The sequence below is a fragment of the Andrographis paniculata genome, unplaced genomic scaffold (assembly GCF_009805555.1).
Source record: "Andrographis paniculata isolate CXL003 unplaced genomic scaffold, ASM980555v1 Contig35END, whole genome shotgun sequence".
Classification (NCBI taxonomy): Eukaryota; Viridiplantae; Streptophyta; class Magnoliopsida; order Lamiales; family Acanthaceae; genus Andrographis; species Andrographis paniculata.
The window spans coordinates 1,756,464-1,778,245 of NW_026137568.1; the positions used below are offsets into that span (position 1 = coordinate 1,756,464).

Genomic DNA, 21,782 nt, shown 5'->3' on the forward strand with positions numbered 1-21,782 from the left:
TTCATCCTACTTATCACATTCTCGTCCTCCATGTGTCTTCCACCGTTGGTGTCGAATGGAAAATTCAGAAGTGAGCATGTTTGGGATTTGTTAGTGAACATGCAAAACTTTGCATGCCCAAATACATGGATTCGCCCAAGAATTTTAAACTTGATCTCAAGAATCGACGAATAGTGTAATTCAATTTAAGAGAGTACAAAAATTTACGTTTTGAAGAGCCTTGAAAAACAAAAGACAAATTTACTATATTGGAGAAGAAAGTTCAAACAAATAGAGGTTAAATAGCTAGTAACTATTGTCATCAAATTCCACATAACTATAATAATGAAGAAAAAAAAATGTTTGGTATAGATAATAGAATTACAAATTACTGAGAAATAAAATGATTATTGCTTTTTTTATATATAAATTAAAAAATTCCGTTGAATAATGTAATAGAATGATCTGGATCAATCGATCTAAAGAAAACAATGTAATGAATTTAAGTGAAGTGGGTAAAAATGATGAATCTGAGTAAGAAGAGATGATAAATCGAGTAAGAGATAGTTTCAGTGAGTGGGAATTTGCATAGAAATATTATTTGAAGATAATGCAGTTTGTATAGCTCAGTTGAAAAAAATGATATATTAACGGCGATCGAATAAAACACATATCACCGAAGTTATTTCTCAATCACGATCTTAAAAAAAGTGATGAAATTAACGGTAAAAAAATTCGATAAACCGACAACTTTGTATATTCATTGACCAAGACACTACCGACTATAACATGCTACAAATTAATGCAAGAAACTTGAATGAATCGATTAAAAAATATCAAATAAAATCCAAAACAAGATAGGTGTATCAAATATAAAAAATTGTACTTCTTTTCCTACATTTTAAATATTTTCCCCATAAAATTTTTTTCAACTATAATTTTAACACGACACATTATTTATATACAAGAATTCAAGAAAGAGTATTAAAATAGTCACATAGCAATTACGTTGAATATATAAAAGAATACAAGAAAGAGTATTAAAATAATCACATAGCAATTACGTTAACGTACACGTGTCTATATATATATATATATATATAAATTCTTATTCTCTTTCTCTCTATTTTTAGAGGCATACGTATCAGAGAAACCTTTAAAAAGTTTTTCTATATTTTAACATCATCATCTTTTTTTTTTTTCTATCTCAAAAAAAAAATATACATATATATATATATATTTATATTTATATTATTTATTTTTAAAATTAAACTGCAATAAAAATTTGTCAATATTCATAACATTATATACCTAAAAATTATATAATACAAATTTATAAAAAATAATAATAAAAAAATAAATACAAATACAACTATTATAAAAAAAAATATACTCTCTCCGTCCCATATATTTTGGGTTTATTCCCGTAGATACGGAAATTTAGGTAAAGTATAATTAGTAGGTAATTAAGAGGTGTATCAGTAGAAATAATTATTATTTAGTAAACATAATTATAGATTGAGATTAAGATAAGTAAATAGTTTGATTAAGATTTAAAAAATTATAAATTTTAAAATTAAAAATGTAATTAAAATGGATGATCATATTTCCTAACAAGTTATGTTGGACGGACGAAAATAATAAACAGAAACAAATTATGTGGAATAGAGGAAGTATAACAAAAAAAATTCTCTTGAATTGTCTCTAGAGAAATTTAAGAGAAGTTTTGATTTTTTTTTCCTTTTTGCAAAAGTGTTCTTTGCTTTTGTACTTTACATTATATTATATTATTTCAGTCCGTCTTAAAATATATATTTATTTAAAAATTAAAAAATAATAGTATTTTAATTAAAATGAATAATTAAAAAAATATATAGTAGAGATATTTATAAAAAAATGGTGATATTATAATTATTATAAAAAAAAAATGCATACTTTAAAGCATAACAACAAAAATAAAAGAAATGTATACTTTTTAAGACTGAACAAATATACAGTACTATATATTCACTTAATTTGAATTAATTATGTCACTTTATTTAATATGAAAATTAAAAAATAATAATAATTTAATATGAAAATAAGGTAAATAAAAAATAAAATAATAATATTATAAAAAAAATTAAAAAATTGAATGAAACAAGTAAAAAAATAGCTTATATGAATTAATTATTATACACCCACAGCCGTGTGTATATATATATATTCCCTGATATAGTGATATTTTTTTTTATTAAAAAATCGATAAATATTTAATGAAAGAAGTAAAAAAAAAAAAAAAAGAAGCACATATCAATGGGTTATTATACACCCACGACTCATTTTTTTTTTTGTGCGTTTTTTTATTTTAAAAAGTAAGGGTGCGTTTCTTACAGTCAAAATCTCAAATTTTTATTATTTGAATTTTATATTTTTTAAAAAATATATATATATTTTTTTTCTTTTATAAAAATTATATGATATATTATTTTAATATTAAACTAAAAAAAATTTCAAACTCGAAACAAACTCTAAATTTTTATCTTTATTTTTTTAAAAAAAATCTATATGCGATCAAAAGAGCGTACAATTGAACGACGAAAAGATCTATATATACGCTGTGTTGGAAAATCGGTTAATCAATATAATTGCATGTGGGTTGTATGGTGGTTATTAATAGTGTGATTAGGCATATAAATGGCGGTAAACCACGGGTGCGCATGCCACCTATCCGACCAGATAATTACATGCATATATATGATAAATAATTATTTGAAATTTAAAATTCAAATAATATATTTATAACCGAAATTAAATTGATGTTTATGATCGGAATTAAATATGATATTTATTGTCAGAAGTTACCAAAATTATGACCGACAATTACAAACCATTAAAAGCCGACGATTTAGGCTCGAAATTAAATTTCCAATGGTGGAGGTGGCTATAAAAGGCCCCCTCACACCCATTTCAAGAGGCACCAACCAAAGAGAGAATTCTCTTTCTCTCCCTCTTTTTCTCTCTAAGTTTCCGGCAATATTCTCGGCATATTTCCGGTCAATATTCCGATCACTTACACTTGTGCTCAAGCCTTGCGACATAGCTCAAATTCGCTTTATTTTAGTTCGTTGGAGCTCCGAAATATTGGGGTGCCACCTAATTCGGAGACGAACGTCGTTTTATCTTTGGGAACGTTGCTCCACGAACAAGAGGCTCTACCGGGACGTATTCGTTTTTATATCAAGAAGTTCTACCTCGACTCGACGTGATTATCGAATTTATTTCGATAAATTATTATGGATTATCGAATTTATTTCGATAAATAATTTTGATATCAAAATTTATTTTTCGATAATTATTTGATATTCTCACGATATAATAATTTATCCCGACACTGAAGTATAGTGATATTATTGGTATACAACAGAAAACTTATCCCCAAAAACTGATGGAATAGGTCATTGCTTGCGTCACTAACATAAAAGATCTATAAACAAGAAAGATTCAATTACAAATCAGTTTCAAGAAAATCAGACATAAAAAAGATCTGCAGATTCAATGACAGGGGTAACAATCCAACAGAAGAACACTGACAGGAAGCAGATGCTGGAAGCTTTCGACGAAACAAAAACCGGAGTCAAAGGCCTGCTCGATTCGGGACTAGACAAGATCCCAGAGATCTTTGTAAGGCCATCTGAGGAGCTGTCTGAAGAGCTGACTTACAAATACCCTAAGATTGAGGTGCCTGTAATAGATCTGTCAGCTGGAAGAATTCAGGTTGTTGAACAAGTCAGAAGTGCATCGGAGAAATGGGGATTTTTTCAGGTGGTGAATCATGGGATTCCCTCAGAGGTGCTCGATCGGGCCATCAATGGCGTCAGGGAATTTAATGAAGGAGATGTTGAGGAGAAGAGGAAATATTACAGCAGAGATGATCGAAGAAATGTAAAATTTAGCACTAACTATGATTTGTACAGTTCCAAGACTGCAAACTGGAGGGACAGTCTCAGGTTTTCGTTTCCAGACCAAATTCGTAGTGAGGAGTTGCCCCTTTCTTGCAGGTATATATTTATATACATATATATATATATATGTGTGTATTTATGCTTTTTCGAATGTTTCTTTTGGTTATGTATGAGAAAAATTGATTTGGATTAGTTATTAATATAATATTTATTGAGATATTTTGTGAGAAAAAAAACAGAATCCAAATATTAGATTTGAAAAAAAATTGTTAAAGAAACATACAATTTTGAATTAAAGTAATATTTAATGTAATGTAAATAGATATTTGAATTACAAGCAAAATTTTGGCTTGAGACCCCATGAGGTTGTTTCTTTTAAATTTGAACTTAATTTTGGAGGTCAATAATCAGTAAAAATTTAAATTAAAATAATATTTAATACTATATAAATTAGTATTTAAAATATACAAATTTTGACTTTGGCATAGTACTTGATGTGATATAAAAATATGATCGATGTCATCTTTTGAATGAAATTTTAATTTGCGTAATATATCAAATAGAAAATAGGCGTTTTATTTGGGTAAATGTTGTGTCTTTTCTTCTCGAAATTTTTTCTTACGGTTCTCAACTTCAATGTGTCAAATATAATAGGGAAAGCACAGTAGAATACTCGAATCATGTTGCAGTTCTAGGAAACAATCTGTTGGAGCTATTGTCGGAGGCGCTTGGGCTCAAACCCGATCACCTAAATAAACTCGAATGCGCAAAAGGGCGCCGAATGAGCATGCACTATTATCCGGCATGCCCTGAGCCCGAACTAACTTTAGGATCCACAAAGCACACTGATACTGCATTTCTCACAATTCTTCTCCAAAACCATGTCAATGGCCTCCAAGTTTTCTATGAGGATCAATGGATCAAAGTCGAACCATATCCGGGGGCTCTGATTGCTAACATTGGCAATTTCCTGCAGGTATTAACTCCGGTCAGTACATTGTAATAATATATACAATATATAGTTATTGTTGAAATTGTGCATATATTATATATTATATTATGTTAATATATGATATGCGTTCAGATTAGAGCCCGCAAAAACTGACCCGATACGAAATAATTGAGTTTGGGTCAAAGATTTCAACCTGATTATGTATATGGGTTTACACGAACCCGATACGATAATAAACGGGTCGGATTAGGGTTGAGATTCTCAACTTGAATCCGACACGACAACCCGATTATAATATATTTATTATATATATAAAATAATCATAATTTAATAATTTTTTTATTAATTAATTTAAACTAAGTTTAATTTTAAATAATTCAACCTAATTTATGCTCAAACTAATTAAAACTAACATAACACGACAACAAAATAAAAAATTATTTAATTTGAATCAATAAATTAGACTTAATTATGTATACGGGTCAACCCAAACCCGACACGATAATGAACGGGTTAACACGAACCCGACACGATAATAAACGGGTCGGGTTATGGTTGAGTAATTTAACCCGTTTAAAGTATTCAACCCGACACAAATCGACCCATTGCCAACTCTAGTTCAGATCATCAGTAATATATGTTAATATCAATTGTGTGCTTTCTGCCTATGTGTTATGTATATACTGTGTTGTCAATAAGGAGTTAGGACCCTAACAGCCTTCATAAATATATATATATCGAATTTTTTTCCGAAATAGGATTCGATCTTTTCATCCTACTTATCGCATTTGTGTCCTCCATTTTTCTTCCACAGTTGGTGTCGAATGGGAAATTTAGAAGTGTTATGCATAGAGTGGTGGCTAATCGCGAAGGGCCAAGAATTTCGGCAGCGTATTTTTTGTCGGGGCCATATGAGGAAAATAAGGTTTACGGCCCCATTGAAGAGCTGATATCGGAAGAGAGTCCTGCTATATACCGAGAGGTGCATTTGCGTGATTATATTCAAAAGTTTTTGAGTGTTGGACTCGACGAGAATCTTGGCCTTGATTTCTGGAAGATATGAAGAGAGTTTGGCCAAGACATCAGTTTCTTGAGGGGATGTGTTTTGGTTGGGATTATTTACTCGGAATGAGCAATGTTCGAATGTCAAAAAGATTGCGTTGATATGACGAGACTCTTGTTTGATGGATTCGGAAGGAAATGATTTTATACGGATTAGGATGTTGATTAGTCCTAAGTAGCACACAAAATACTACTGGAATTGAAGTAGCATGTATTGAATACTAGTATTACTATCGGGTGTTTGTTAGTTCATACCATGTTGAGATCAATCATGACATATGTTGGTATCGACTCTTACCACGTATTAAGTTGCAATAATTATAGCATGTATTATGTGAATTATGGTGCTAATTAGCCCTGTCAAGATCCTAATCTATAATTATTTTTATTATATCATTATTATTTTTATTAATATATTTTTTAATTACATAAGTATATTTTGTATAAGAACTGTAAAATTTTAATCAATAAAAATTATAAAAATAAATTGTCAAATAAACACACCTACATTTTTTTAAATGTCCATTTCTCGTTCATTCCCTGTACCAAACACGCATAGTACACACATAGTAATCGAAAAAGTGTCTAAGAACTGCTAGTGGTTTTGTAAACTGAGGGGTTTGTTCATCTAGATTTTTTCTACTAATACTTAATCTTTCTTCCAGTTTCTCTTCAAAATATCACATCCAACAATTAATTTACGTATCAAATAATTAATGCATAAGCATTAAGGATCATCTTAACGAATCTCTCTACCTCGGAATGATTCCCCAACAATAGGAGCCATTACTAGGACAACAATAATGGAGAATCGAATGGAGAACCATTTTGTCAACGCCTACGTAATACTACTTTGTGAACTATAGTCATATGCTATCAGTTCTTATTTTATATTTATATTATATTAACATAAATGTAATGATGTATGTTTATTTATTAAATATATTGATTCAGCATACTAATGCAGGCGAGACAAATCCCATTCGACAACATAAATACCAAATATGTACATTGTTAAACTATCAGAAACTTGACTGTAATATCAATATATCATTTGCAAGGATTAAATATGTCACAAGTATGTACTCCCAGTTAAAAATGAAGATGAAAAGTGACTGACATTTATATCTAGCTTCAAACTGGTGTAAAGTGTAAACCTAATTCATGTATTCAAACTTAAATTTCCTTCTGAAATAGAGAAATTCTGGATCTATATATATATATTGGAAAATATCTATAATGACTTTAGTGCAAAAAGAATATTTCATGTCTCCTTCCCTCAACTTGAGCCCTGAGCTCATGCTGGGGAACTGACAAGTAAAGCCCCATTATGGGGAATATAATCAGGAAGAACACGATACCAATACCGATGCATAAATTCAATTTTAGATATAGAAGTAGGTAGAAGGTTTTGCAAATAAAAACTGAATATAATCCTTCAAAACACTTCTAACAAACAAGAATCATAACATTAGATTTGGTCATTTTCTAACAAGTAAATGAGTGATTGTTCTCCTAATTAAAATCCCAAAATAAATTGTTCAAAGGAATAGATTCTATAAATGGGGTTGAGAGAATCAAAAGCTTGGATAATCTACACCTGCTATGGTACATAAAATCAACTATGGTATAATCTACATCCTCTTCGAGTTTGGCAAAAAAAGAAAAAACAAGAATGAAAATACTATGTATGGATGGGTATGAATTGCCTAAACAAGAACAAATTGAATAAAAGTAAAATTGGTTTTTGGCAAATGATGCATTGTTGGGTTTAAATATGTTGGGAAAGGATTCATCCCTTTGTTCAAATTTGAATTTTAGCACCTGTATTTTTTATTACATTCAGTGCCTGACAAGAAATCCAATGTCCCTAGCCAGCAGCTCTATCCCTAAGCTCCCTTGACTCATATTATAACCCGGCACGAATCCCTTTGGTCTTCGAGTAAATTGAAAATATCCAAAATAATTCGATGACACTAAAACCATCAACATTCTTATAATTCCACCACATGTTGAATAATTAATATTATTAACAAATCATTTGTGCATCATAAATTTTGGATATTTTCAAAATATATTCCATACAGCAACAAGGTAGAACATGAATATATTCTATTATTCTTTCCCTCCTATATCTACAGAGTAATGGCCTAGGACTACCTTGTAGAACATTAAAACAAGACGAATTTCCTATAGAAATGAAAGCAGCCACAATCACAGGCATTTGCCAGCAATTTAGGCCTCATATTCTCATGATTCTAGCACAGATAGGCTATACTTTCATGTATATCATAACAGAAGCTTCATTCAACCATGGGATGAATCCTTTTGTGTATATCACTTATCGACATATAGTGGCTACGCTAGTAATGCTACCTTTTGCTTATTTCCTCGAACGGTAATCAACATCTTCTGAATTCATACTGTAAAGCATTCTGCTAACACTAGAAATGATATGTTCATATATGTTCTGTCCAAATGCAGAAAAATTCGACCACGGCTAACAATTGCTCTATTCTTGGAGATCTTTGTTCTTTCGCTTCTAGGGTAAGGCAAAGCTTGCTTGTTATAAATATGATGAACTAATTAATCATTACTGTTGTTTGGTGGATGCAGTGTGAGTTTAACACTAAATATGTACTTCACAAGTTTGAAGTATACGTCTCCTACGCTGTTGGCGTGTATGGTGAACACAATAGCTTCTTTGACATTTATATTAGCAGTGATACTCAGGTAATACGAATGACGATTTAATCTTAAAAGAATTTGTTATCGAAAATTACCTGAGGATTTGTGCACAGATTGGAGATAGTAAATCTTCACAGCCCGCGTGGGATGGCAAAGATCCTCGGAACTTCAATATCCTTGGCCGGTGTCATGACCATGACATTGTATAAGGGACCTGGATTGAAAAATATCGGGCGTGCACTAGTTCATGTTGGTGAAGGAAACAAAGCCTTCCATGAGAACTGGTTGAAGGGCTCCCTTCTTGCAGTCGCAAGCTGCATCACATGGTCGATATGGTACATTATGCAGGTCCTTTTTTTGTTTCTCTACCATTATCTTGAACTTACCTAATTTTGTATTGCTTTGATTAACAGTATTGTGCCATAACATAAAAAATTCCTAAACATAACAGCAAATCTTGCAGGCTTACACCTTGAAACGGTATCCAGCGCAGCTTTCACTGGCTACATGGATGAATTTCATAGGGGCAGCACAATCTGCTGTTTTCACAGTTATTGTACAACACAAACAAGCAGAATGGACAATTGGTTTCAACATCGATCTCTGGTCTACTTTATACGGCGTAAGATCTAACAATAAGGTTAATATGTGTTGTCTAGATTCAGTAAGACATGGACTAATCCAACTACTCTAATGAACAGGGTGTAATCATCTCAGGCATAGTGACTTTCATTCAGCTATGGTGTACAGAAGCAAAGGGACCTGTATTTGTCACCATGTTCAATCCCCTATCAACATTGTTAGTTGCAGTTTTATCATATTTCGTCCTCAATGAAAAGCTATATGTTGGAAGGTACGCCATACACCGAATCTGAAAAGTGCAAATAAATCGAATCCATCAACAACATATATAATTATAATTGGCTTACCCTTCAATTTGCAGCATCATAGGCGGAGTGATTGTAATTGCGGGGCTCTACTTGCTCCTATGGGGAAAAGAACACGATGAAGCACAAACAAAGCAGGAAGAGAATCAAGAACCAAATACCCTAATATTCCCTTCGGCGAACAAAATGACGGAATCTATAAACGTCCACGCTGTTTCTTCTAGCAGGAAATGCCCAACAATGGCGTGATGAGCTCACAAAACTCAAAGTGCAGGCATATAAGCAAGCAAATACAGAGCAGAGAATCCTCACTAAGCAAAAGGCGAGAAGGAATCGACATAAACAATTAAATCTACAGTAGTAGGTAGCTCAAGATCTTGCCTGCAGTGTTCGAGTGATATTCCAAATTGTCTTATGCTAAACAAGGTAAAAGAAACGAAAACATCATCTGAACAATTCAAGCTGATAATTAAATGTATCAGAAGGATGTGTTTGATTTGTAATAAACTTTGTTCTATTTCTTGTAAGTAAATATTAATAAAAAATAATAATTAAATGTTTGATTTGTTAATTTGATGAGATAAATTTAATTGACTGGCTTAAAAGGAAAGTTACAATAAAATTAGACGGAGTCGAATATTGTTATTTTTTTATATATTATTAATAATTATTTATTTATTTTTATTAGTATTGATATTATTTTTACTTTTATAAAATTTAATAATAAATTTATTATTTTATAAAATACTTCCGCCTCCGACCGTGAGGTTAAAAATAAAAAAGTAAAATCAAACCGATGTTCGAAGCGGTCGGTTTACGGTTCGGAGAAGAGAGGAGCCGAAACCGAACCACCGGAAACCGGTTCGATGGCGGTTCCGGTTCAAACCGGAACAGCCTGTTTGAAACCGGAGAACCGGTTCGAAACCGATTGAACAAGTCTAGGCTGAATTAATATTTTCGGCCAACTGACTGCCGAAACAAAAAAAGGGAAGGAATCACATGTCTTTCCGCCCAAGAAATTGAGCTCAAACCGGCGAAGACGAAGACGAAGACGAAAACGAAGGAAAGGTGGTAGGCGATTTGAGGAAATGGATGTGATAAAATCGCAGCAGATATCGTCGAGGCCGATCGAGAAGGTTGTGGTGCATCCACTGGTGTTGCTGAGCATAGTAGACCACTATAATCGGGTGGCGCGTGACACCAGGAAGCGTGTCGTCGGAGTTCTGCTCGGAACTTCCTTCAAAGGCACCGTTGATGTTACCAACAGCTACGCCGGTTGGTTTTCTTCCTTTTATGCGATTTTGATTTGGTTGAAATTTAGTGTAAATTTTAAATTGTGCTCGTTGCATTATTGTATATCCGATTAAATCTTGGTGGAATTTTGGCCTGAGAACTTTGACAAATTTATTAGGGTTAGAACAAAGTATGTTTATTGAAATTGGTAATTTGAGTGCTTATATTCATTTAGATTTGGACATGGAAGCAGCTGTGGGGAGTGACGAATTGACTAGGGTTAGAAAAAAATGTGTTTTTATTGAGATTAGTAGTTTGAGTGCTTATATCTATATAGATTTGGACTTGGAAGCAGCTTTAGGGAGAGAATAAATTGCATGAGACTATTGCGGAAGTAAGCTTGAGTTAATTAAGGTTAGGATCAAAGCTGTATGAAATTTAGTAGGGTTAGAAAAAAGTGTGTTTATTGAAATTAGTAATTTGAGTGTTTATATTTATATAGATTTGGCTTGGAAGCAGCTGTAGGGAGAGTATAAATTGCATGAGACTATTGCTGGAGTAATTGGAGTTCATTAAGGTTAGGATCAAAGCCGTATCAATTCGAAATTTCTTTGTTGTGCCAATTGAAATTTCTTTGTTGTGCCAAAGATCCTTATATTTACCCAATTAGCTTGGTGATTTATAATAGGGCTGTGATTGGATAGACTTGCTTACATTAGCATTTCAAGCTTTTCGGTTAAAACTTTCTTGAGAAAACAGGTTTTGATCTAACAAGTTCTGTTTTATTTTGCTTTAATTGTGTAACAATGCCTCTTAATTGATTCATGCAACTGTCAATGTTCTGCAAACTATGTTTTGCCACTGATTTTCGTTGATGCACTGCTTTTGGTAACCAGTGCCTTTTGAAGAAGATGACAGGGACCCGAGCATATGGTTTCTTGACCATAACTATCATGAATCAATGTTTTCCATGTTTAGAAGAATAAATGGTAAGGAATCATTCAACAGTGTTCTGATTACATAGTTTCATGAGTTTTGTACTAATTAGTATGCCTGTAAAACTTTTCAGCTAAGGAGCATGTTGTAGGTTGGTATAGCACTGGACCAAAATTGAGGGAAAATGACCTAAATATTCATGGACTTTTCAACGAGTAAGTTTTTTTCTTTCTTCTAGAGTGATAGTTTTCTTTATCTTTTACTTTCATTGTTTTCCCCCCTTTTCTGTGCTTGAACATTTTCTCCTTGCGTCGTACTGTTGCAGCTTTTAGGGAGAAATTATTTTAATGTCATCTTAGTGAGGAGTGCTTCTATGATGGCAAATTTTTGTTTCTTATTAAAACTTTTTGAATGTTAACACCATTTTGACGGGTTTAGGGTTTCACATCTACTCTATATAGAGATAATTAGATTGTTGTACTTGTTATGTAGATATGGTGTGTGTATATATCATATTTGCACCACTATTTTGTATATTACATTACTCTCTAATTTGGAGCCGGTTGATGGATTATTCTAACAACTTGAATCTTTTCCATCAATAAGCTCTTATGGTAGTTGCAGTTATTATAAGCTCTTATGCCTTCCTTTTTTCCTTGTTCGTTAGTGCTTCTAATTCGCCTGGAGTTCGCTCCCAGAAATATAGCCATTCCTACCTGTTCACATCAATCCCACGAGCCTCTTATCTATTCTCATTGAACCACGGCAGAGGATCAAATCCAAATAGAAAAACTCACATAGGATTTAGGGATAATCAGGCTTGATCCGATGACTTCGACCATGTCAATGTGAGACTCTACCGCGGAGTTATATTCCCTTATGCCCCATAGAACTGACTAGTCCTAAGTCAAAGTCAAAGGTCTCAACAACACGTTCTTGAACAAGTTAGAGCCGGGTCTTCTTTTCGCACTATTATGGATATGAATATAATGGTCAAAATTGGATTCAGTTTGCCCTTATCGGAAATAAGATTGACTATTCATTCCGAAGGAACTGGAGTTCCACTCGTTCTCCATTTCTATTCAAGAGTTTTTATGTGCTCCTTTGAGACCTTGAAAATGGGACAAATTCATTTTCTTAAGAATACATACAAGATTTGCCACTACTATTTGGCAAATATTTAAACAGATGCAATCCACTTCTTTGACAAAAATACTGTTCTGAAGGGGACACACTGCTTCCAAGTCTGTTGTCGGCTTGAATTGTGTTTATTTTTATTCGAGCATCTATACCGTGAGCATAGCTTATGGTTTCGTCCAATGTTCCTCCTTTTATTGCAGTTATGTTCCGACTCCTGTACTTGTTATCATTGATGTTCAACCAAAGGAGCTTGGAATACCTACTAAAGCTTACTACGCCGTTGAGGAGGTTAAAGAGGTATTACAGAAGTGATCATTATTCATTGCTGATTGACGCTGATATCTGTGATGGGATGAGTATATTTAATATTTTTGGAGGAATTTGCAGAATGCAACTCAGAAAAGCCAGAAAGTTTTTGTGCATGTTCCTTCGGAAATTGCTGCTCATGAAGTTGAAGAAATTGGTATAGCTCGCATCCCTGTCTTGAATCTATTATGCTTCAGTATCAATAAATCATTAAGTGTTTCCAATATTTTATGTTAGATTTAATCCTATATTGTACAAACTCCCCGCTACCATTACTTACACTTATTTTGTAGGTGTCGAACACTTACTCAGAGATGTGAAAGACACAACCATCAGCACCCTTGCAACAGAGGTTTCTTCTTTGAATCTTTATCCTTTTCAGTGTATTGATGTGCGTTTATCTACACGTATGTTTGTTCATGTAGTTACTCACTCTTACTGATGGAAAAATCTTCAGGTTACCGGAAAGCTTACTGCTTTGAAGGGATTGGATGCACGGTTAAAAGAGATCCGAAGTTATCTTGATCTGGTTATTGAGGGGAAGCTTCCCTTGAACCATGAAATTCTCTACCATCTTCAGGTATCACTCTCGGCCCACTAGAATTAGTGACATGAATAACAATTAGTTGGTAAAACATCTTGCCATGAAATGAATAATATATACATATAGCTGACCAAAAATTATACTCCCTCCGTCACGTTCCGTCATAGATGACACACTTTTCTTTTTTGTCACCCTTTTATATTTTTAGTAAATTTATTCTCAGCGTTTTTAAATAATTTATTTTGTGTATGGTATGAGAAACTGTGTTGGTAATATAAAAAATAATATTTTGTGTTGAATGGTTGACTTTTTATGAGTAGATAATATATATTATATTAATGTGTGTATATTTGTATATTATTAACAATATTATGGGAAATTGTTCTAATTGAGAAATGCCAAGTGAAATAAAATAATATTATAATTTATTATTAATAATTTACTAATTTACACTATCTAAAATACTGTATCTCTAACAAAAGGGCTTATTTTTGCCGGGACGGAGAGAATAATAATAATAATAATAATAATAATAATATATAGATAATTAAATTTGCTGATGAATTTTAGCAATGAGTTATGTAGAACCTTCCATATTAGTTAATAAATTTATTTATTTCTTTGGTTGCTCGTATTGAAATATTGTATAACTAATGCAGGATGTGTTCAACCTTCTGCCGAATCTGAATGTGTCTGAATTAGTTAAAGCTTTTGCTGGTAAATTGTTGGTTATCAGTTGTGTTCATTTGATTAGTTTTTCATTCTCTATGGCTAAATTAATATGGTTTGTGGGCTCAGTAAAAACGAATGACATGATGCTGGTTATCTACTTGTCGTCCTTGATCCGGAGTGTGATTGCTCTCCATAATTTGATCAACAACAAGGTATCAATCACCTCATTTCCGTCATTTAGTTTATCCTCAATACAGCATTTTACTCGATTAACCCCAAATCCATCTATATCCATATATATATATATATATATATGTATGTATGTTGGTGTTGTAACATATTTGGTAAAAACACGATACCAGATGCTGAACAAAGAACACGAAAAGGCAGAGGACTCAAAGCCCGTGTCGGTGCCAACTGCTGCCGGAAGTTAAGTTAAAGGAGAGGTATATATTATAAAGGTAAAAATCTTTCACAGTATATTTTTTAACTATGGGTGAATGCAAAATTTTTGATAATGAGCTAGCGAGCACTCTTTCGTAGCGGGATATTTCTTCTTGTAATTTAGCCTGCCTCATTGCAATATGAACTTACCTATGTTGTTTTTTTTTTTTTTTTACTATTACCATTATTATTTCCTTTTCAGATTTCTGTTTTTATTGAGTGCTTATAATGCAGATATTTGCAATCAATCATATTCTTGTTTATGCTTCCTTTTGTCTTGCATTCCTGTTTTTGTTTATGTGGTATTTCTATTTTTTATCTCAATCATTTTGATCTATTTATATGCATGCAGTGTAGTACTGAAAATATCGAATGAAATATCTCAATACAATTTTAAAATTTTTTGAACTATTGTTTGTTTGTCCAATAAAATATTTTTTGAAATAATATTCAATATAATATATTACTACTTTTTATACTCTATCCGTCCCATAACTATGTATCCGATTATTTTTTGTACGGAGTTTTAGAAATATTAGTATTATATTGGCATGTAGTAGGAATAATGTAGAAATAACTAAAATAACCTTTAGGTAGATAGTATTATATTTGTAATGTTAGGTAGATAATACCGTTACTATAAAAAAAAAAAAAAAAAAAAAAAAAATTGATACTTTGTTATAAGACGGACTAAAATGGAGAAATGACTAATTTGTTATGGAACGAAAGGGAGTATTACAGAAATACTTTTTTATAGTTCAAATTAGAAAGTATTTCAAACTAAAATATTAGGGAAAAATCAATACTACTTTCAATATAATAAATTTCATGGGCTATACTTTCATGTATCCTTTTGTTTATATTACTTATCGACTACTCTAGTAATACTTACCATTCGCCTATTTCGACCACGGCTAACAATTGCTCTATTCCTGTATATCTTTATTCTCTCGCCTCAAGGCAAAGTGAATATAAACATCGGCTAGCAGAACCATGTTAAGAATATGAGAAACGATAACAAAAATCAAAATAAACCTAAAAAGTAACCATTTATATGTCGGGAGGGCAACGTTTAGTTGCCTACCTCTCTTAAAATTCTTCCATATACCCAACACCGAAGTCTTTCAAAGACGGCAAACAATAAAAACTAAATCAAGATTACATCAACCAGCAATTAAAATTAAACCATATTCACAGACATCATGGGTGATGATGATACTACACTTGTTAAAATCCACATTAAATCTCCTTCAAGAATCGATGACTTTGTGCATCCATCAAGCAGCCGGAGGCCAGAGCTCGTGATCTTGAGAAGTATCGCCAGCAGTAGACGGAAAATATGGCCACATTGGGACAAATCCGTAGTTAGGAAACATTGGCACCTTGTTAATCTCGGCAGGATATATAGGCGGAGGTGTTGGCATGAAGCCAATCGGAGGAATATTCAAGATTTTCAGCTGTTGCTCAATTCTTTCTTTTTCCGCCTTTAGCGTCTGCTTCTCTTCGCGAAGTTCATTCTTCTCAGCCTGTCATAAAATTAAAAAAAAAAATGTCGATAGGATGGAAAGCGCGATTCGTAAATCTATTTAAGATTATATGTAGTATAGGCACTTAAATTTATTAAAGGTTCATGTCAGTTCCATCATATGACTAGCAAAGATTGACAGCTTAAACCATTGAAAGAAAACAAACTCAATCAGTCTGTAGTAGAGCTCATAGACGAATGAGTAGCTCACCAGCCAAACTCGACTCCATCCCTTAAATAAGTATCCACTTGTGTTTTACAGAGTTTAAGGTATATAAGTATTATATTGATATGTACGAGGAATAAAGTAGAAATGACTAAAATAACCTTATTAGTATTGTGTAATATAAAAGTAATGACATTTATAATATATTGTAAGTTGCAAATAATGTTAGACAGATAGTACAATTACAAAAAAAACAAAACAGATACTTTGTTATGGGACGGATCAAAATGAAAAAAAATGGATAGTTTGTTATGGAACGGATGGACTATATTAAAAAATATATAGAATATGTATAAAATTCAAGCCGAGCTCGAGCTTGAATTTTGAGTCTATCGAACCGAGCTCGAGCCACTAGTTTGATTCGAATTCTTAACGAGCCAAGCCGAGCCTGTACCATTAACAAGTTTGAGTCGAACTCGAACAACTGATACTCGAGCTCGTTCGGCTCGTTTAACAGCTCTAGTCTTTAGGTTCTTTTGATTGGCTGATGGGAAAAGTTATAACGTTGTCATGCAGAAATAAAATCACATGTTTTGCTTGGAATTGAAAAACCAAAAATATTTTTGAATAATTAACAAATAAAACCCACCAGACGGTAAATGTCTGAAAATGTTCATTTCTTGAAACTGAAACAAATTTTAAAGAACACTCTAAATATGTTAGAGATGTAAAATAAGAAAAGATAGAACTTCAAAATGCTTCACATGTTGTGTCTAACCTTTAAATTCTTAATCTCTTCCAAAAGCCTTTCATTCATCTCTGTATACTCTCGAGATTCATTATTCAGCTGGTTTAGCATTTTGATGGCGTCGCCGAGTATAGCCAATTTGTCGGTTTTTACAGGTCTCCCAGGCTCCAATGCAGCAGCTAATTGTGAGAACCTGCATGAAGAACATGAAACGGTAGTAGATCCGGAAGCACCATTGGGAAATGATATCGTTTGATTGTCGTGTGTTAATGACCCACGGTATGTCATATTTATAAACCTCAATCAATAAACTAGAATTTATCAAAAGGCCTTTATCACATTTCGAAAGCATGAGCAACACATTACTGGAATAATCAAATATGCCGATATTTATCCATATAAAAACAAGAGTTGTAAAGAAAATTTCAAATGAAATAGAGATTATTTGCTTACTTCTCATTCAATTTTTCTCTCCTCTTTCTTTCCCGGCATGCTTTTTTGTCTACTCCGCCACAATGTTGTCCCCTATAAAACACAACCAGAACAGAAATGGTGAAATACGAACCATCTTCCCTACAAGTTAGATTTCTAATATAAAGCATTAGCAAAACATTTTTGTCGCTCTTAAAGGTCTTTAATTTCTGGTATTTCAGTATATTCGAACATTTTTTAAAAAGTCAACTGAAATACACATAGAACCTTCAGCCATTAAAGTCAATCTTGATTTATTTACACTTTTTCTGAAACTTTTTAACACATAAAAGTAGCAGCAAATGTGAAGATGATAGATGCATCATTTCATTCCCAATAGTGTAACAAAGTTACAAACTCTTCATGTCCAAACTGGGTTTCGAACAAAATATTGCATGCATCCTAATAAACAAAGGAATTGGGTCGTTTCTTTAAATTAAATATTACGAAAGCACGATACCATAGTGTGTTGAAAGACTGATACGAAGATGTCAGCTTAATTTTGTAATTACCAAGATGTCAGCCTTCTTATCAAACTTAAAACAACAAAGAATGGCCTGTTCTCGAAAATATTTCAGCAGTTACCTCTTTCCTAGACATTCTTTTTCGGGACATTCATGAGATGTAGCTCCACTACGTGAGGCATCCACTGTCAGACAAACACTGCAACAGCACAAGAAAAATAATAAATCTATTTGTTTTGAAAAGATTAGGCTGATAATATATATATCCACGCACATATGCATGTATGTATGAGTAAATAGAATGAACTCCCCCCCTTCGATTCGAAGTTAGGGATCAAATATATTAATAGGAGTATCACTTTCAAGGTAGACACTTTGTCCTCAGTTGTGTAGATCCTAGAAAACTTTTTAATTGCACACCTTAGAACTACTATATCCCATTATCCCCTGCGAACTAATATGGCTCTAAGCCCCTAAAACTTCAAATTGCACCTATTAAAGCAAAAGATTAACAACCATTGATCTTCCAAGGCATCCATAATCTCTCTATTCATATCACACTCATCCATCTTTATATAAACCAATTTTTAACCTTGCAACATATTTCTTGAAGTACACAACCTTATATCCTTTCATATGCTCCAAATAGATCTCAATACATTAAATATGACATCCAACGAAACACGAATTTAAATGATTGGATCAAGAAGATATAAATTCCCCGTCAAGATGGAAGGGCATCTTTCTTTGAGGTATGATTTCATAAACAAAATGCAACACCCAACTTCATTTCTGTAAAGTAGATGCTTCTAGATTGAAATTTGACAGGCCCACACGGATCAACAAGTATTTTTCATTATGTTGTGTCCTCACTTCACGTGCAACTTGAGAAACTTCCCAAGAGACTACCCATATTAAAGCTAATTTTACCCCTGGGTATGATATGGCTCTAATGGTCCAAATTGCACGAATACAAAACATCGGACCATTCATCGTCCGAGGCCTAATACCTAGAATCAAGCCCTTAATCTTTCCCGATCATCAATCAATATTATATGCATCTCTCACACACATTAATGTCTTTATCCTAACAAATTGTTTACCTTGCAACATAATCTGTCCTTGTTAGAAAACCTTGACATTCTTTTAGTTTTATCAAAATAAAGTAAAAAAACTTAATCAAATCTTCCACTATACACTAAATACAAGACCAAATGAAGCAAATTTGAATGATTGGACCTTTGTGGTTGTAAATTCATTGTTACAACAAAGACCATCTTTAGGATGAATTTGGATTAACTCTGCAAGCTTCGTAGCGGCAACTTAGAAAAGAAAAAGCTCTTAGAGGTTTAACATTGTCACACTCCGGCCCGCAAGCCACGCAAAGCGGGACGTGTTGAGATTGTAGACGGCCTGTCCTCATTACTCACGCGCACCCTGGGAGATTTCCCATGGGTCACCCATCCTCAATAAAGAATTTTCAATAAGGCTTTCGAAAATGAATGTATACATTATTAACATGAGTAGTCTATTCAATCCATTTAACTTCTAATCAACTCCGGATGGCCTAATATTGGCTCATCCACACACAGGAGTTGGTCAACCAACGGCTCAACTCTGGGGTATCACAAACATTATATAGAAATTGTATCTCCCTAACCTCACTACAATTGTCATGGACCTTCGGGATCAAAGACGGGCTCTTAGATTGATCAGGAAGGTACATGAGCAATCCTGTCATTCTTTTTATTGAACTCTTCTTAACAATCCCCCACGTGTTACAGAAAAGGCACTCTACTTTGAGCACAATATGTCAATAAATAATTACATTTATAATTGTTGTGAATTTGTTTAAGGATCTTTTTGGATTTATCGAACAAACCTAGCACCAATAGATTCACCCTCACTCTCAATCTCTCTAACTCTCGATCTCTCTCTATGTATTCACCCTCAAAACCGACTCTCGATTTTACCTCTTTTAATTCACCCTAAACCCACTCTTTTATATCTCTCAAAACTAACTCAACCTAACAAACTCACGGTTATAACAAAATTAACAACCTAACAAATTGTGTTTAGAGTAAGGAGGGTTTGGGTTACGATTAAAGGGTTGGGCCGATCCGGTGGGTCAGACTACGGAGTGGGCCAACTAATAGACTTGTCGGGCTAGGTCTCGAACGACCAAAATTCCCAACAATAATAAATAAACAAAGGAAGATGTTTGTAAGAAATTATTATGAATATTCCAAAATATCTGCACTTTTGGTTGTGTTTTCAATCCATAACCAAGTTTGTCACGCTAGAATGACCTCCCCCCACCCCCACCCCAAAACCCCCAACAAAAAAAAAAATATCCTCACACTAGACACATGTTTATTACAGTTTATTTATATACATATTACATCAAAAATCGATATATTATTGTATACCAATATATAGGTATTTAAATTCAAATTTTTATTATTCCCAAAACAAAAACAAAGGAAACCAAATCGAAACCAAACGAATCTGTAGGACAATTTAAAAAAATGAATTTTCTATAGAATGGAACTTAAAGTTGACCATCTGCCCGACATAGCCATTAGAAAATTTTAAATTGTTAAACGAACATCTTCCATTTTTAACAGTTAGCTTCTTTAACAGAAGAATCAACTCAATCCTTCCTAGAGAGGCACCTCAAAGCTAGTTTCAACTTCAAATCCAAATCCAAAACACCAGAAAGACATCCAAACAAGCCTAATCTATATTGTTCAACTGTACTCCCAATTGCCTAATCGAGAAAGCATGATAAAAAAAAATGGAAATTACATACTAAGAACACGCGCTGCATAAATATCGATAAACAACGAGCAACAACGGAAAAGATAAAAATCAGTCGCAACATTCGCATCACTCACTTTTGCGATTGCAACTGAGGATTCCAACGAACATCAAGCGGCGGAGAAATGTGATCCAACAAGCTGCTACAATCGATCAAATCCGTCCAGTAATCATCGTCGATCGAATCAATATTGTACTCATTCATTCTACAGACCGAATTCCCAAATCTAAGCCAAAAACGAACATATAAATCAACGAAAAGAACCCAAAGAAAATGATAGCGAGCAAAATGGTTTCCGATTTGATGACGGAAAAGGAATGATTGAGATTTGATGGCGAAATTTGTATAGTTCGGCGGAGTGGAACAGAGCCACTGAGATTGCGCCACGTGGAGGGCCTGTTGATGTATTGGCTCAGAAAATTTGCAAGTGGGAAATTGGTGTCGCCGCATATGCTGCTACGTAAAAGCGGGTTTGAGTGGCTCACACGACTTTGTTTCGTATAAAGTGCGACTTTAGTGATATTTATTTTTATTCCGTGTGATATTTCTAGCAACCGTTGTCGGTACTTTTTGGGGGTGTGCTTTTGTTTAGGCCGTGTTTGTTTCAGGTAGTCTTCTTTTTCTTTTTCTTTTTTTCTTTTTTTTATTTATGAAATATTAGATTAAAATTTAATTATATATTTAGGGTGTGTTTGTTTGAAAGTTTGGATTTTGAGTTATAATTTAATAGTAAAAAGGTTAAAATTGCACATAGTTCATGTGTGATTTTACAAAATTGCATGAAACCTCATTTCATCAAA

General features: G+C 33.1%; 4 protein-coding genes and 1 long non-coding RNA gene across 7 annotated transcripts; 3 read left to right on the forward strand and 2 right to left on the reverse strand.

Moving 5' to 3' along the window:
- The first annotated feature begins 3,462 nt into the window (after window positions 1-3,462).
- Window positions 3,463-6,328, forward strand: LOC127249206 (1-aminocyclopropane-1-carboxylate oxidase homolog 1-like). Of its 2 annotated transcripts, none has more exons than XM_051271908.1 (3): window positions 3,463-4,019; window positions 4,578-4,911; window positions 5,690-6,328. In XM_051271908.1, exons 1-3 carry the CDS (start codon window positions 3,517-3,519, stop codon window positions 5,936-5,938), a joined length of 1,086 nt encoding a protein of 361 aa, XP_051127865.1. In that variant the 5' UTR covers window positions 3,463-3,516; the 3' UTR covers window positions 5,939-6,328. The 2 variants fall into 2 exon arrangements, with proteins under 2 accessions (XP_051127865.1, XP_051127866.1); XM_051271909.1 differs by having other exon boundaries at window positions 4,578-4,899.
- On the reverse strand, window positions 4,753-9,820 carry LOC127249207 (uncharacterized). The gene is made up of 3 exons (XR_007838253.1): window positions 9,674-9,820; window positions 8,721-9,496; window positions 4,753-4,893 (listed from the first exon to the last, which is right to left on the reverse strand). It is a non-coding gene; the product is annotated as an uncharacterized LOC127249207 (long non-coding RNA).
- LOC127249205 (WAT1-related protein At4g08300-like) lies at window positions 8,125-9,761 on the forward strand. Its single transcript, XM_051271906.1, has 7 exons — window positions 8,125-8,335; window positions 8,422-8,484; window positions 8,554-8,670; window positions 8,739-8,973; window positions 9,089-9,247; window positions 9,327-9,478; window positions 9,569-9,761. Exons 1-7 carry the CDS (start codon window positions 8,136-8,138, stop codon window positions 9,759-9,761), a joined length of 1,119 nt encoding a protein of 372 aa, XP_051127863.1. The 5' UTR covers window positions 8,125-8,135.
- Window positions 9,821-10,470: 650 nt separating the features above from the next.
- On the forward strand, window positions 10,471-17,667 carry LOC127249228 (26S proteasome non-ATPase regulatory subunit 7 homolog A). Of its 2 annotated transcripts, XM_051271941.1 has the most exons (11): window positions 10,471-10,787; window positions 11,642-11,734; window positions 11,815-11,896; window positions 13,022-13,118; window positions 13,209-13,284; window positions 13,421-13,479; window positions 13,585-13,707; window positions 14,331-14,388; window positions 14,470-14,555; window positions 14,706-14,804; window positions 17,382-17,667. In XM_051271941.1, exons 1-10 carry the CDS (start codon window positions 10,601-10,603, stop codon window positions 14,775-14,777), a joined length of 933 nt encoding a protein of 310 aa, XP_051127898.1. In that variant the 5' UTR covers window positions 10,471-10,600; the 3' UTR covers window positions 14,778-14,804; window positions 17,382-17,667. The 2 variants fall into 2 exon arrangements, with proteins under 2 accessions (XP_051127898.1, XP_051127897.1); XM_051271940.1 differs by lacking the exon at window positions 17,382-17,667 and having other exon boundaries at window positions 14,706-15,056.
- LOC127249227 (transcription factor bHLH115-like) lies at window positions 15,791-21,447 on the reverse strand. Its single transcript, XM_051271939.1, has 5 exons — window positions 21,059-21,447; window positions 18,283-18,360; window positions 17,680-17,751; window positions 17,257-17,419; window positions 15,791-16,313 (listed from the first exon to the last, which is right to left on the reverse strand). Exons 1-5 carry the CDS (start codon window positions 21,430-21,432, stop codon window positions 16,065-16,067), a joined length of 936 nt encoding a protein of 311 aa, XP_051127896.1. The 5' UTR covers window positions 21,433-21,447; the 3' UTR covers window positions 15,791-16,064.
- Between the last annotated feature and the right edge of the window lie 335 nt (window positions 21,448-21,782).

Excerpts from the sequence above, each read along its gene's own strand:
- LOC127249206 (XM_051271908.1), top strand. The coding sequence starts at position 3,517 with ATGACAGGGGTAACAATCCAACAGAAGAACACTGACAGGAAGCAGATG. Across the intron at positions 4,020-4,577 it reads GAGTTGCCCCTTTCTTGCAG|GGAAAGCACAGTAGAATACT; the intron begins GTATATATTTAT and ends CAAATATAATAG. Across the intron at positions 4,912-5,689 it reads TCCTGCAGGTATTAACTCCG|TTGGTGTCGAATGGGAAATT; the intron begins GTCAGTACATTG and ends TTTCTTCCACAG.
- LOC127249205 (XM_051271906.1), top strand. The coding sequence starts at position 8,136 with ATGAAAGCAGCCACAATCACAGGCATTTGCCAGCAATTTAGGCCTCAT. Across the intron at positions 8,485-8,553 it reads TTTGTTCTTTCGCTTCTAGG|TGTGAGTTTAACACTAAATA; the intron begins GTAAGGCAAAGC and ends TGGTGGATGCAG. Across the intron at positions 9,479-9,568 it reads GAAAAGCTATATGTTGGAAG|CATCATAGGCGGAGTGATTG; the intron begins GTACGCCATACA and ends TTCAATTTGCAG.
- LOC127249228 (XM_051271941.1), top strand. The coding sequence starts at position 10,601 with ATGGATGTGATAAAATCGCAGCAGATATCGTCGAGGCCGATCGAGAAG. Across the intron at positions 14,389-14,469 it reads ATTAGTTAAAGCTTTTGCTG|TAAAAACGAATGACATGATG; the intron begins GTAAATTGTTGG and ends TTGTGGGCTCAG. Across the intron at positions 14,556-14,705 it reads ATAATTTGATCAACAACAAG|ATGCTGAACAAAGAACACGA; the intron begins GTATCAATCACC and ends ACACGATACCAG.
- LOC127249227 (XM_051271939.1), bottom strand. The coding sequence starts at position 21,432 with ATGCGGCGACACCAATTTCCCACTTGCAAATTTTCTGAGCCAATACAT. Across the intron at positions 17,420-17,679 it reads AGAGAAAAATTGAATGAGAA|GTTCTCACAATTAGCTGCTG; the intron begins GTAAGCAAATAA and ends TTCTTCATGCAG. Across the intron at positions 16,314-17,256 it reads AAGAGATTAAGAATTTAAAG|GCTGAGAAGAATGAACTTCG; the intron begins GTTAGACACAAC and ends ATTTTATGACAG.